Source organism: Polychytrium aggregatum (assembly GCF_025602895.1).
Source record: "Polychytrium aggregatum strain JEL109 chromosome Unknown BJ171scaffold_16, whole genome shotgun sequence".
Lineage (NCBI taxonomy): Eukaryota > Fungi > Chytridiomycota > Chytridiomycetes > Polychytriales > Polychytrium > Polychytrium aggregatum.
This window is the reverse complement of record NW_026516218.1, coordinates 669873-682835: the sequence shown is the minus strand read 5'-3', so window position 1 is coordinate 682835 and position 12963 is coordinate 669873. Positions and strand designations below refer to the sequence as shown.

Below are 12963 nucleotides of genomic sequence, written 5' to 3'. Positions count from 1 at the left end.
AGATCGGCCTGTGTTGCCCTCCGCCTGCGAGAGCGGGCTTGTCAGTCTCTATAAACTCCAGCCATCTCAGTGCCCAAGCTACCGCTGACGCCCAGGCAGAATTGGTTGTCGATAGTGGGAGAATAGGCTTACCTGCACGGGCTCGACGATTCCAGTGCCGCGGGCGCCGAGGCCCTCGCCCTCCTTCCAGCCCATCATCTTGAGCAGACGGTTGCCAATGTTGTCTGAGCCCAGGGGACTGGGCGCTGGCGGCTCTGCCGACGATGGCGGCTCTGCCGACGATGGCGGCGGCGGCGGCGGCGGCGCGGTTGTCTTGGACAGAAGGACGAATCTTGGTGGTTGTGCACAGCCAAAGCCGAAGCCGATGCCGATGCCGATGCCGATGCCGATGCCGATGCCGATGCCGATGCCGATGCCGATGCCGATGCCGATGCCGATGCCGATGCCGATGCCGATGCCGATGCCGATGTCGATGCCGATGCCGATGCCGATGCCGATGCCGATGCCGATGCCGATGCCGATGTCGATGCCGATGCCGATGCCGATGCCGATGCCGATGCCGATGCCGATGTCGATGCCGATGCCGATGCCGATGCCGATGCCGATGCCGATGCCGATGCCGATGCCGATGCCGATGCCGATGCCGATGTCGATGCCGATGCCGATGTAGGACAAGTTGTCGGTCAGTCCAACTTCTGGATCGGCCAACACGAGCCCAGCTTCTCTCCAGTTCTTTTGCATCCTCATTTGACGCTCCACTAAGCATTCGCTGCACTCTCGTTGGATCGGGAGGGAAGTGAGGGCGCTTACCCAGTGCTTTCGTGATTTCGTGCATGCGCCGTCGGCTTCTTGGGCGGGAACCGGGGCTCTAGCTTCGGGTGTTCCGGTTGGCCATACATCTGCCTCCGCTCAGCAGCGCGGTTGCGGTAGCTGGAGGCCATGTTTCGGTCATGCGCCAGCTCAGCCTTGATCTGCTCGCCAAGCTCCTTTCGCTTCTCTTCCATGTACTTTGCCATGTTTGCCTGCACAGCCCAAAATACACTACCGTTTAGATTCATTCGGTGGTGGGCCTAGCCATCCTCAGCTGCCTCGACAACCTACCTTGTGCAGAGCAGACTTGATCTGGTGCTTTGTGAGATCTTCCGGGCTCTTAAAGCCCCGCTCGCAGAGCATGCATGCAGTGATGCTCAAGTTGCTGTATTCTTCATTGACTTCGGCGTCCGTAGGCATGCGCTGCGCGAGAAAGGTGTCGGTGCAGGCAGGCCAGAAATCAACATCCAGTTCGCCGCTTCGGCCGTAGCTGTAACAGCTGCAACGGCCGTCATAGAATATCGCCAAAGTAGCATCTGGCGAACCGCTCGCGCGGACCCAATTGCAAGCGGTGGGCTCTAACCTGCTCCAGCTCCCGGTTGATCTCTTCGTCAGGAATGGCTTCTTGTGGCTCTTCTACAGGTTTCTCTTCGGAAAGAGGCTCCTCAGGCTCAGCCAGTTTCTCCTCCTGCCGATCGTGCCACCGCTGGAGGGTCGAGCGCATCTGGAGCGCCAGTGGGTGCAGATGGTGAATCTAGAATCAGCAGTGTTGTCACGACATTTGTGGGAACGATGCGGATGTTGGGATAGTCCCAGCACATCGCTGACACCTACTTTCTTGCTGGCGAGAGAAAGGTATCCCTTGGACTTGGAGTCATCGCCGCCGATCTCGCTCGAAAAGTCCTGGGATAATGGCCGTTTCCTGCGCATCGCAACCAGTCAGCCAGCTATCATCGTCATGAGGCATTCCAAAATGACAATGTTTGGCGGAGTGAAAAGGCCTACCTTTGACTGTCCGAGGCAGCTTGGTCGTCCCCCGATAGCCACGTTGGATGGAGCGCCTGGATCGATGTGCTGTCGCGAGTTGCCAGCTCTTCGGTCGCTCCGGGCTTGCCGCTGGCCTCGGCTGACGAGTGGAAGGCTGCAAGCTCATTGTCGATCGACTTGGCCAACACCGCCGGCTTCTCGACGGCTGGAGCGCACACAACCACAAGAATGATCTGAGGTGAGAAGAAGAGGAAGCAGACGATATGCTGCGCGAGGAATGGGTTTGTATTGGGCATACCCGACTTGGTTTGCTTGGCTTGTTTCGGTGCTTTGCTGCCGGCGACGCGAGGTGGTTCGCTGGCTGTTGCTGCAGGGCTGTATGACTTGGCATAGGCCTGCTGGTCCCAGTATCCAACGGACATGATGCTGCCGCCGGGTCCTTTGATTTGCTTGGTCACCCACTGCGGGTCACAGTAGACCGGGATGAAGCTCCCGGTGTGTGCGTAGGACAGGGTGGGCTGCCGACCGCCGATCTGCAGCGGACGCGGATCGAGGGGGTGGTTCACTTTCTGGAAGACCGCAGTGGCCGCCTGAGGTCGAGATGAGGATATGCACGACTGTTGGATCGGGTGCCACTCACAACCAAACAGCCAGTGTATCACAAACACAGATCGGCTCGTTACCTCAACCGAAGCGCACTCGATGAATGCGAATCCCCATGACCTGCGCGTCAGTCGGTCCTTGATCACTCGCACCGACACAATCGAGGCAACTTTGGAGACCAGGTCATAGAGCTGCATTGCACATGCATATTCATTGAGGCGAGGTCACAGCAAGGAGATCGGCAGTGAGTGGGGAGAGTCAGCGTCAGATAGCGCGACACATTCGTGTCCAATCCAAAGGCCTGCACTCGTATTGGAGCTCTCACCTCTTCCTCCGTAGTCAAGGGATCCAAGTCCCGAACGAGAAGCATCGACGACGGAGCAGTGCCGACGTCCCGGCTGCCATCATTGACGAAAGCCTCGGTCTTATCCTTCGTGGACTCTGCTCAGCAACGATCCACACGACAACGCATCAGGAAGCACTCATTGCGAAACAGGCAAAGTCTCGTCGCGAAGCAGGCAGACAAATCTCCTCAATGCTGAGCATCCGGCCAAAGTAAAACATGTGTTGCTTACCTGGCTGGGCGGCATTGCACCGGAAGCACTCTCGTCTGCGTTTAAAGTTTGAACTGCCACACTAGCAGGAAGATGCATACTTTGAGCCGCTGAATCGAAAGCCAGGCCGGAGCCTCAAGCCCAGACCAGAAGTCCAGGCCGTGGGCCGTTGCAGACACTGCATCGACAGTTACTTTTTTGCAAACCCAGTCGTCGCCAGCGTCGTTCGAGCCGGTGTTGCTGTACTCGATCCGGACCGAAGACTCTCCGATGTCAATCCGGGGCTCATGGCGGTCCATCCATCGCCGCGCGTGCTCGATGCTGATGAACCTGCAGAATGCAAATCCTCGGGAGGAGCCCGTGGCTTTGTCGCAAATCACTTTGGCATACTCGATGTCGGCTCCGAGTTTCTCGAGGTGCTTCTGGAGCTGTGGATTGGGTGATTAGTCGGTGGAAAGAGCCAAGTTTTGACGCCAGGACGCCGGAGGGTCTAGCTATCGATTGCTGACTGAATGGCGTTTCTGTCGACATACCTCAGTATCAGTCATCTCCAGCGGTAATCCCTTGAGACACACACTCTGGTTGGGCTCGGCGTTGGGCTATTTGGCGCGGAGGGAATACCCGAGGGATCGATGTCGTTGTTGTCGATGTCGATGTCTCGAATAAGTTAGATACGTTTGGTTCGTGGAAGAGAAGCGGCGCAACGCCGTAGATAGGTCGTCCTGAGGCAGGGGGAAATCTGCACCGTCGCTTCTCAGACGAGCCGTGGATTTCCCGAACCCCACGGACGCATCATCGGCAACAGGAGCATAGCCGCTGCTGCACGACGCTTGCAATCCGGCAGAGGGGGCGCGGAGAAGAAGCTCTGTTTTTTGCGCATGCCATACCTTCGAGCGGGCTTTGGATCGGTGATGTCGGTGGTCGGACGACTGGTCGCTAGAGTATCCGTCATGGTCCCAGCGTTGGCGATGCGAGCCTCGGCGGTCTGGCGACGGCGAGGCATTGCGACTGCCACGCTGACTTCGACCTGGGCTTTGACGTCGACGCTCGTACCGACGGTCATAGGGCGAGCGGGATCGAGATCGAGATCGGGATCGAGATCGGGATCGGGATCGTGAATAGGATTTCGAATAGGATCGCGAGCGGCTCCGAGAGCGAGATCGATGACGGTCCGCCCGCCGGCCAGCGCGGTAAGAAGGTGACCTCGAGCGAGGCCTTGTGAGGCGAGAAGGAGGAGGGTATTCGCTGGCGGATGGCGATGCTCGCCGCTTTCTGGAGCCGAGGTCAGTGGTGTCGGATGTTGGGCTGCGACAACGGCCCGCAGTCCCCCCGTTGGTGCTGCGACGGTCCATGAGTTCGCACGGGAGGCTTGTGCAGCGATCGCCGAGTTGTGTCGAAGCTGGACGGTTGGATCGAGATGGGCCAAGCCGAGATGCAGGCCGATGCGGGTAGATGCGGGTAGATGCGGGACGATGCTGGAAGATGCGGGTAGATGCTGGAAGATGCAGACGAAGGCTGATGGATTGCAAATGGCGAAATCGAACGAGACGAGACGCGCGACGAGATCGCTCTCGCCGGCTCTGCTTGCTGTCGCCGATCCGCTGTTCGCCAGCCATGTGCGAGCAGTATCCATCCGTTCGGTCTGGCGGGGACCGAGGCACACTAAACGTCGTCGTATTTGTGATATTCACAATCCCAGCAGTCATTACAGTCATTCGATTGTGTCGATTGTCGCAATCGACGCCCAGATCCGACACCGCCCCAATCCGCACCTTCTGCGTTTGCTCCATCATCGCAGTGATCCTGCTCTGCAGAGGCAGCATCTAGAAGGACAACAATGCAGGTGCGTGCGGTTGCGTTCGCTGTATCTGCTCATACTCGACCTATATTATCCGTGCCAGCGTTTGCGCTTGCGCGATATGGCCGCGATATGGCCGCGATATGGCCGCGATATGAACCGTTCCCACGCGAGCACTCTTGCAGTTCGAGAGAAGTGAGGCCGTCTGACTGCGGCGTGCTTTCTCGCCATTATTACTGATCATTCGCACGCCGAAACAACAGCCTCAGTCTCTTAAACGCAGGGGCTGGAGCACCGCTGTTCTCAGCATCCCGGCTCTGGGCATCTTCCGTGCCGTCGCGCATCTCATTCGCGCCATCCGGCAACTGTTGCTGAGGCACTCCCGACTCTCGATGCAAACGGAGGGATGGAAGGTGAGAGGCAACTGCGCGACCCGCGAATACATCTACGCTTTAACTTGATAGTTCCGGCATCAGTGTGCCCCAAGATCTGGAGAGATGTGCAGTGCGTCATTGCTGAGCCGCGCATCCTGCCAACGCAGATTTACTCGGCCCTCGTCGTCGTCGGCATTTGCGGAGCCCTTGCCACCAAAGTGCCGTCGGTACGGCGAGCATCGGGTCGCCGATCGCACGAGGGCAAGTCGATATCACAGAAAGAGCATCTCGCCCCTCTCTTGCTGAAAAAACAAGACCCAGCCGCAGATCAGGAAGAACAGCCACCGTCGCCACTCCCGCCGTTGTTGCTCGAGGAATACCCTCCTCTTGATACGGACGCAGCCTCATCCCCAGGATCCACAATCGAGGCAGCGACTTTGGAAACATCCAAAACCGCCTCCGACGTACACGGCCCACAAATACCCACCAGTCCTGCGACTGTCTGTGACCAAAGCGCCTCCGTGGCAGCTCTGAATGTCCCAGCAGCCGGTGATGCAAATTGCTCTGCTCCCATAACGTCGCCAGCAGCAGCAATCCCACCGCCATCAACGCCCGTCCCGCTCGTGCCCTCCAAAGACATTACAGCAGTCCCCCTCAACTCGGTTCCAGTCATGCCCATTACTCCGGACAGCTACAGCGACTGTGGGCGATACAGCGACACTGCAAGCAACAGCGATACCATCACAAACACAGACATGGGCGACGAAGTACCCAAGACCAACACACCTATGCCCCGCAGTTGCTCTGGATCGGTCTGTTCAGACTTGTCCGCGCTGGACGACAGCCCCACCAGCGGCATGCCGGCCCCCACGGCCGCATCCAAGCACATTCGGTCCAGCCGAGGCGGGCGTGTAATGCGGCACTGCGTATATCGAACCTGGAAAAAGCAAGACGACTCGGCCAGTATCAACGAGGTGCTTCTGCGGCTGGAGAATCTGTCGCTTTCGACAAGCCGCGTGCTTCCTCCGTCGTTCATCTCCCGAAGCAAGCCCTTTGATGAAGATGCGCCGTATATCGACACTGACGGAAGCCTTTCTCCTCGGTCGCAACTCTCGGGGCCGGCGCAGGACACCCTGAACCTGAACGAGCTCCTCGAGTCGTTGGGCAAGCTCAATCTCCAGAGCTAGCGTTCAACAACAAGTCTAACGAATGCTGGGAGTTGGAGCGCTTGCTTCTCATCTGGAACGAGTGATGATATATATAACCTACAAGGGTCATGTGTCGACATCCTCGGCTCGTCAGAGTCTCGGCGTGGAGAGTGAGCGCGGTCTGGGAAAAGCAAAAGTCAAATTGGGCGTTGGATGGTATGTGATTTTGGTGGATAGCGTGAGTACTGGAGAATGGGGTGATGGGTATTTGCTGTTTCGGTCTGGCACTTCCCTCGGAGACATGGTGGTATTTGCTTGGTTCCTCTGGCGACCGATGTGGTGTGGGATGGACTGGGTTCGTCGAAGACTGCGTGGTGGGAGACGCAGTTGGTTCCATCCGCAGGAATCGTCCCAACCACACCAACCCTGGCAGCAAACCACCTGTGCACATATCGAGCATTCACTAGGAGGGTGAATGAGCGAAATCAGATCCGTGGCCAGAGTGAGCAACTTCATACCCCGGCGTGCTGGCCTCCATCAATCCTCCACCATGCAACCACCTGCTTCAGACAGAGGGTCTTGGCCGCTGACACATTATCACACAACATGGCTCAAATCGACACCGTTTGTGGCAACACCATCAAGTTCACCGACAAATACCAGCAAATACCGCCGACTCAACTGGACACGGATACCTCGACGTTGTCCATAGTTAGCTTATCACCGTCGTCATAATCACTTGATCGCGAACGAACAGTCACCAGCGAACGGTCAGCCACACAATATCCCGACGATAAACTTGAACACGTTGCTGAACAACAGACCGCTACGCTCAACCAATATTGATGGTCACAGCACGCTGCGACCAGTTGCTCCACTGGATTGTTTTGGGCTCCAATTGATCTCAGCAGGATCGAGTCAGGGTGATGGAGGGGATTTCCCGGATAGCGGAATCCAAGATCAGCCACGATGAATCATCCTGACCAGCGCTTGTGAGCCAACCGCTGTGTGGATGGAGATTTGGCCAAGTCGGCACCTGTCAGTGGATCAGTGTCAACGACACCTGACCAGCGGTTCGCCGCTGCTTGTTCTTTGTTCCTTGTCAGCTCGATCGTTGCACCTCTCAGCCCTCAGAACGGCTCAAATCGAACAGGACAAGACTTCTCAAGCGATGGCAACAGGTCTCGTGCGGGAACGACTGGCATTATATAAGCTCGCCCAACTCCCACCGAGATTGGCAAGTAGCCTTCCGACAACATGTCTCGCGAAATCATCCAGTTTCATAATCCTTTGCCAACTTGGTCCGGGTCCTACTCCGACCTCTCCTTCGCTGCGGAGGAGAGTCAAACTGATGACCTTGGGCATTCAACTCTCGAGAGTTGGACAGATGAGGATAGCATCGAAGAAATTGATCGCCTCACATCCCAGCAGGTCAATTTGGCCGAGGCTCTCGAGTTGATTCGTGCTTCAAAGGCGCCTTCCGAGCTCGATACTCTTGAACTCCACACTGCATACAACACAATTCTCAACAGTGACCTGGTTCCTCGACCTCAAACAACTACTTCGATGGCGCCGTCGCCCGGCATGACGGCGCCTCACATTGGAATATACAAATCCCAGCCTTCTTTCCCGCCCTCGATCACCAAGACGGCCACGAGCACGGCTCCCCGCATGTGCGTCGTATCAGTGCCGAAACCCCGTAGCAACACTTCCCATATCCTGTCCTTCCGGGATGAGACTACCCACGATCATGACAAGAGATGGCTCCAGATCAACCGCACCAGATCATATCCAAGCGGACTGACAGCGAGCTCCATGAAGAAGGTGCTGGGTATGATCGGCAAGCTCATCTTGAGGAAATAGAACCATAGCCCGATGAAGCTATGTGATGTGACAAGTACACCGCCAGTAACTTGATAATAAATCAGTCCAATCTTTCCCGAACTAGCGGAGATGGTTCCTCGTCTAGGCCAATATCGGCACCGGCGCTGTGGTTAGCGTGATGGGCGATATGCACATGCTCCACACTGTCGCATTCCATCCAGGTCTTGGTGGAACTCAGGCATCTCGTTCTGCATTTGGAGTATTGGGTGGCTCAGATCTTCTATTCAAGTGTGCCGATGAGCCATACTTGTCGTGGACGGCCCTATCCCGGCCCAGACACCTTACATGTTGCTCATTCCTCGGTGTACAAGCTTGGTTCAGAGTCACTCGGGCCACAGCGAGTACACACGGCGAAACAGATGGCAGACAGAGGGTCAGCTCGTCGGAATGGAGAGGTTGGTCGCTGTGGCGGATTCAACAACTTTGGTATCACGGGCTCCATTCCTCTTGTTTCGCACGTTTCTAGTCGCCCTAACACCTCCTCGAACGAGGGTCTTGAGAACAGATGAAGGCTCTGGTGGTGTAGGGGAAGGAATGTAAACAGTGGTGTCAACCTTTGTGCGTCGGTGGGGCTTGATATCATTAAGGGACTAGGCAAGATTGCTCCTCACCTATCATTCCAGGAAAGGATTTCCATCCATGGGATACAAAGGGGTCGGATAGGACCGTGCTCACTGTCGAGCAGCCAGTGCCAAGGGAACTGGTGAAGGTTCGGCAATCCAGGATCAGTTGGACGGCATTGCGTTGGCACCCGCCGAATCGATAACGAAGTGTCGAGGCAAGGATCCGTCTTGGTGCTGGAGCCCAGATATCAGCCCTGCCAATATCATTGGCCGTGGCAGTCCCCCAGTTTGTCTCTGTCGCATATTGCTTCAACTTACCGAGGATCGCTCAAGTCGACTAGGGTGAACTTGAGACGATATGTTCCTTCAACTCGAATGTACACTTTGTCGAACGCAAAGAAGACACCAGCCTTGGAGCTGTCGGCGCTCTTGGAGAAAATACTTGAGGAAACCAAGTTCCCAAAGAGCGATGGCTGGGCAAATGGAAGCAACCGCTTCATGCTCTGGTCTTGAGAGCTCAAACCCAGATGCGAATATAGACCGACTGAATCTTCGCTGGCTCGGTGGCGGCTATGGCTCCGTTTACTGTCATGGAATTGATCCGTCGACACCGATGTTGACGACCAGGCTGGGTGAGGAGCTGACCGGGAAGTGATAGACAGGGAGGCTGCCCCATCGGTATTGAGGTCCTCTTGAGTAAATGCTTCGTTTCCTGCGAACCAAGCCTTCGGAATAGGGCTTGGTGGGAGGGAAACAGTCGCCTTGGCTTCGTTCTCAAGCATGTGGATGTCGGACGATTCCACATCTGGGGGTGGGGTCCAAGCGACACAGGGATCCGGGTTGGACCCTGCAGGTATGTCTTTGAGGAGAAGGGCTGGGGAAACTGGATTGACAGGAACTGCCTCCTTGAGACGTATCGGGTTGACAACAAGAGATAGATCTGCGGTGCCATCAGAAGAGTAGAGCTGGATATGGACAACAAAGCCTGAGGCTTCGATCATCGACGAGGGGCTAGAAGGGACAAATGATACTCATCAGTAACGAACGGCGATATCAGCAGTGTTGTAGATGCTCATCCAGTGGTAGTGGTGATGGGGTAAGACAGGAGGGACCGGATGGATCATGGACGACTCCAGGATGGGCCTATGTGGCGGCTCAAGCAGGTTTGGCTCTGTCTCCACGGCGACAACCAGAGATTCCAAGGCTCACAAGCATGGGTTGGCATAACACTTGCTCTGAAATCAGGGCTCCTCCAGGTCCCCGTCGGAAGAGTTGCAGGATCGGGGCCGGACTGATTGGACGCCCATACATCTGGGGGCCGAATCCAGAGCAACGAACTCGCTCAGGCTGGTCGACGATCTGCAGGACATAATGCGGGCGGTCGCCGGGCTGTGTGGACGAGTGGAGCGAAACCTGTGGGTCAGTGGTGGGAGCGGGCGAACTGGACGGGTTCGGTTTAGTGGTGATGGAGGACCTGAGGCGGGAACAGGCAGCCCGATGGTTTGAGATATGAAAGCCGAACAGGGGGCCGTGTCGAGATGTAGACGCCAATGATGGGACAGTAAGAGCGATATGATTGGTTTGATGGCCATACCATCATTAGAAGTGGCCAAGAGGTGCGGGTACCAAAGGAGGATTCAGGCTGGACCAGTCGGTCGCTCGAAATCGAGTCAAGATATGGACATTGGACTCGACGCACCGTGCTGGGTCCGGTTTATATGGCCATCCAAGGGAGCTAGAGGCGTTCAAGCCTCTCCAGACGGGGGTCATAGATCAGTATGGCTGATTCCGCCTCTCCTGGAGACAACAGGAGCAGCGCTGATACACACCACAGCCGTCACAGGAGTTCAGACGACCCGAAGTCTCCCAGGGCTTCTGATGCAAACACAATATCTCCATTTTCTCCGTGTGGATCAGGGTCAGCATCGTGACAGGGACAACAGCGATTTACGTCCGGAGCCGAGACCCAGCCGCACAAATCGGATCTCGCGAAAGTCCCAGATGATTCAGCGCGACATGTGCACACATCTATGCAAACAGCGCCCATGAGAGGGCCGCTGCTCGCCGGCTCGACTTGCGGCACATTTCCTGGCGGCTTTGCGCCTTTCGTTCCCCGGCATTTTTGCTGCACCAAACCCCCGCCCTGCCGCATTTCGGCTGCCAGACCTCCGTCTTGCGAGACCACAAAGTCCGCACACCGTCCGGGATGTGCGTCTTTCCACATTGCTCCAAGCGGACTGACCCAGCCGCCGCCTTGGCCGCTGTCAACGAGCCCAAGCAATCCACCCCGATGTCCGCCGATGCAAGGTTGGTCGAGGGACAGGATAAAACCAGCACCAATCGGAACGCACTGTAATTTGGATACAGCAGCAGTGACTCATACCAGGGCCTGGAGCCGTATGATGCACTCAGTTGCATTGTTTCTTGGATGCAGGCGGAGCGGCGGCCAGACAAGGGAAAACAGGCTGAGGCACACGCAGCCGAGGAATACGCGGCGAAGAGGAGCAGCCCCAAGGTCAGCGGGGCTCTGGGTCTTGCCAGTGTGTCGGTGATTTGCGGGAGTGGGCGGCTCATGTCCAATCACACAGTCCTTTTTGAATCATTTGCTGTCAAGGCCCGGACGTCCCGAGCAGTATATGAGAAAATAGGAATATATAGGGGAACAGTGTCGTTGGATAGCTTGGGAGAAACGGGTCGTCGCCCTCATGCCCACCACACAGTCCGACAGCAGATCGAGATAAACTGCCATGGGGACGTGCCCACAACACTCAGGCCCCGAGTCGTCTGTCCCCACCGCAGTGTCCCAACCCAGGATTGCCAAGCCATTGACAAGTGACGCCACCAACGGGAGTCGGCGAAACCTCATCCGCTTGGCCCATGCCCATGACCGCCGCCCTTCGTTTGTCGCCGTGACCCCCGACACTGAGTGTCTCTCTGGCCGATCCACTGATGCATCCGTACCTCGTTTCTCCTCCAAACCTCGCTATGGCGGGGGAATTGAGCGGGCTGTCCAAGAGAGATACTGGTCGGGCTCCGGACGGACTGGCGTTGGTCGCCTCGACATGCCGCCGAGACGCCCGGGCAAGGTGGGTCAAGTTCGGCGAGGGCTCAAATAGGATGCGCAGGAGAGGCTCTCGACAGGCCCCCAAAGTCTGGGCAGTGCCAGAGCCTCAATCGAAGGACCATCATCCTATCACATAGCGGCGCCTCCTTCGCTCGAACACCCCTTCCAAAACATTTCCACTGGCCTATCTCCGTAGGTCTCAAGGTTATTCTCGGTAAGTTTCAACCGAAGCGAAGCGGAACTAGGCTATCATCGTCCTCTCTCGATTGGACACTGCGGTCGTCCTGCACGCCTTGAGCCGGAGTCTCATTTTTGGTGCAGCACTGACTGATACCTGTTGCTGTTCAATTCTTTGGTCGACAGCACGTTCCCAATCCAATCATGAGAATCCGGGATCTCCTGAACGAGTCCGAGGAAGACCTCACACGGGGATCCACACAAGTATCCCCACAAGGCACCCCTGTATTTTCAGGACATCCACGGCTCCGTGTTGGGTCGCCGGCCATCCCTTTATCTGGTGTGCCAGTGTCCTCCATACTGCTCCGAAGTGGCTGTCCATGTGAGGCGCATAAAGGTGTTTCCATGTCCGGGGTATATCTGCATCCACTGGATCAGTATTGTTCCGCACTCTTGACTTCAGAAAGGGAAATGGCACTGCAGCCGACTCGTCCTCGATCCTTGGCGCCCAAGGATGCGGCCTCAAAGTTGGCTCGTTCCATCCGTACCCATGATTCACTCGTCAAAGGACCAGTTCTCAGTTCTGCAGCCCGGAAGTTGTTCATTTGCCCCCATTGTCTGATGGACTTTGGTCGGAAACAAGAGCTCGGTCGACACATCCGATGTGTGCATACAGTCGATATGCCATGGGTGTGCCCAGCCTGTCTCAAAGGATTTGGAAGGATTGATGCCTTGAGGTGCCATTTTTCCACCAAGAGGGCTCAAACCGAAGGTTGTCGATTCAAGCTCGGAGGGCTTCCCATTGCATCGTTGGTTTCACTTTCATCGGTCTCGTCTTGCCACAACGACTGATGTCCTGATGGTTCGACAAATACAGCACACCCAATACGAAACGGGCCACTGTGTGGGGCCAGAGTTGCCATTTTCCCGAATGCTGAATACACCCATCGCTCGATATTGCCGACGAGTGTCGGAGGGGACGGGCATGGTGTTTGCTTTTG

At 56.5% G+C, this 12963-nt stretch overlaps 6 protein-coding genes across 6 annotated transcripts; 3 read left to right on the top strand and 3 right to left on the bottom strand.

The window, feature by feature from the left end:
• Positions 1-5: 5 nt before the first annotated feature.
• Positions 6-4456, bottom strand: BJ171DRAFT_503143 (uncharacterized protein). Its single transcript, XM_053110841.1, has 13 exons — positions 3842-4456; positions 3488-3553; positions 3149-3382; positions 2976-3036; positions 2726-2841; positions 2481-2591; positions 2096-2387; positions 1816-2002; positions 1645-1732; positions 1394-1534; positions 1102-1233; positions 811-1022; positions 6-331 (listed from the first exon to the last, which is right to left on the bottom strand). The coding sequence occupies exons 1-13, from the start codon at positions 4304-4306 to the stop codon at positions 79-81; spliced, it is 2358 nt and encodes a 785-aa protein (XP_052967238.1). The 5' UTR covers positions 4307-4456; the 3' UTR covers positions 6-78.
• A 417-nt stretch (positions 4457-4873) lies between these two features.
• BJ171DRAFT_474559 (uncharacterized protein) lies at positions 4874-6313 on the top strand (the record flags this gene model as incomplete). The annotated part of the gene is made up of 3 exons (XM_053108745.1): positions 4874-4947; positions 5060-5165; positions 5258-6313. The coding sequence occupies 3 exons, from the start codon at positions 4874-4876 to the stop codon at positions 6311-6313; spliced, it is 1236 nt and encodes a 411-aa protein (XP_052967237.1).
• Positions 6314-7485: 1172 nt separating this feature from the next.
• BJ171DRAFT_84024 (uncharacterized protein) lies at positions 7486-8350 on the top strand. The gene has a single exon (XM_053115927.1). It carries the CDS (start codon positions 7532-7534, stop codon positions 8135-8137), a length of 606 nt encoding a protein of 201 aa, XP_052967236.1. The 5' UTR covers positions 7486-7531; the 3' UTR covers positions 8138-8350.
• Position 8351: 1 nt separating this feature from the next.
• Positions 8352-10672, bottom strand: BJ171DRAFT_84030 (velvet factor). The gene is made up of 5 exons (XM_053115928.1): positions 10316-10672; positions 9956-10110; positions 9040-9732; positions 8770-8858; positions 8352-8672 (listed from the first exon to the last, which is right to left on the bottom strand). The coding sequence occupies exons 1-5, from the start codon at positions 10319-10321 to the stop codon at positions 8533-8535; spliced, it is 1083 nt and encodes a 360-aa protein (XP_052967235.1). The 5' UTR covers positions 10322-10672; the 3' UTR covers positions 8352-8532.
• Positions 10673-10740: 68 nt separating this feature from the next.
• On the bottom strand, positions 10741-11754 carry BJ171DRAFT_503131 (uncharacterized protein). Its single transcript, XM_053110840.1, has 2 exons — positions 11683-11754; positions 10741-11327 (listed from the first exon to the last, which is right to left on the bottom strand). Exon 2 carries the CDS (start codon positions 11293-11295, stop codon positions 10750-10752), a length of 546 nt encoding a protein of 181 aa, XP_052967234.1. The 5' UTR covers positions 11296-11327; positions 11683-11754; the 3' UTR covers positions 10741-10749.
• Positions 11755-11812: 58 nt separating this feature from the next.
• BJ171DRAFT_84003 (uncharacterized protein) lies at positions 11813-12918 on the top strand. The gene is made up of 2 exons (XM_053115926.1): positions 11813-11999; positions 12149-12918. Exon 2 carries the CDS (start codon positions 12167-12169, stop codon positions 12812-12814), a length of 648 nt encoding a protein of 215 aa, XP_052967233.1. The 5' UTR covers positions 11813-11999; positions 12149-12166; the 3' UTR covers positions 12815-12918.
• Positions 12919-12963: the final 45 nt, after the last annotated feature.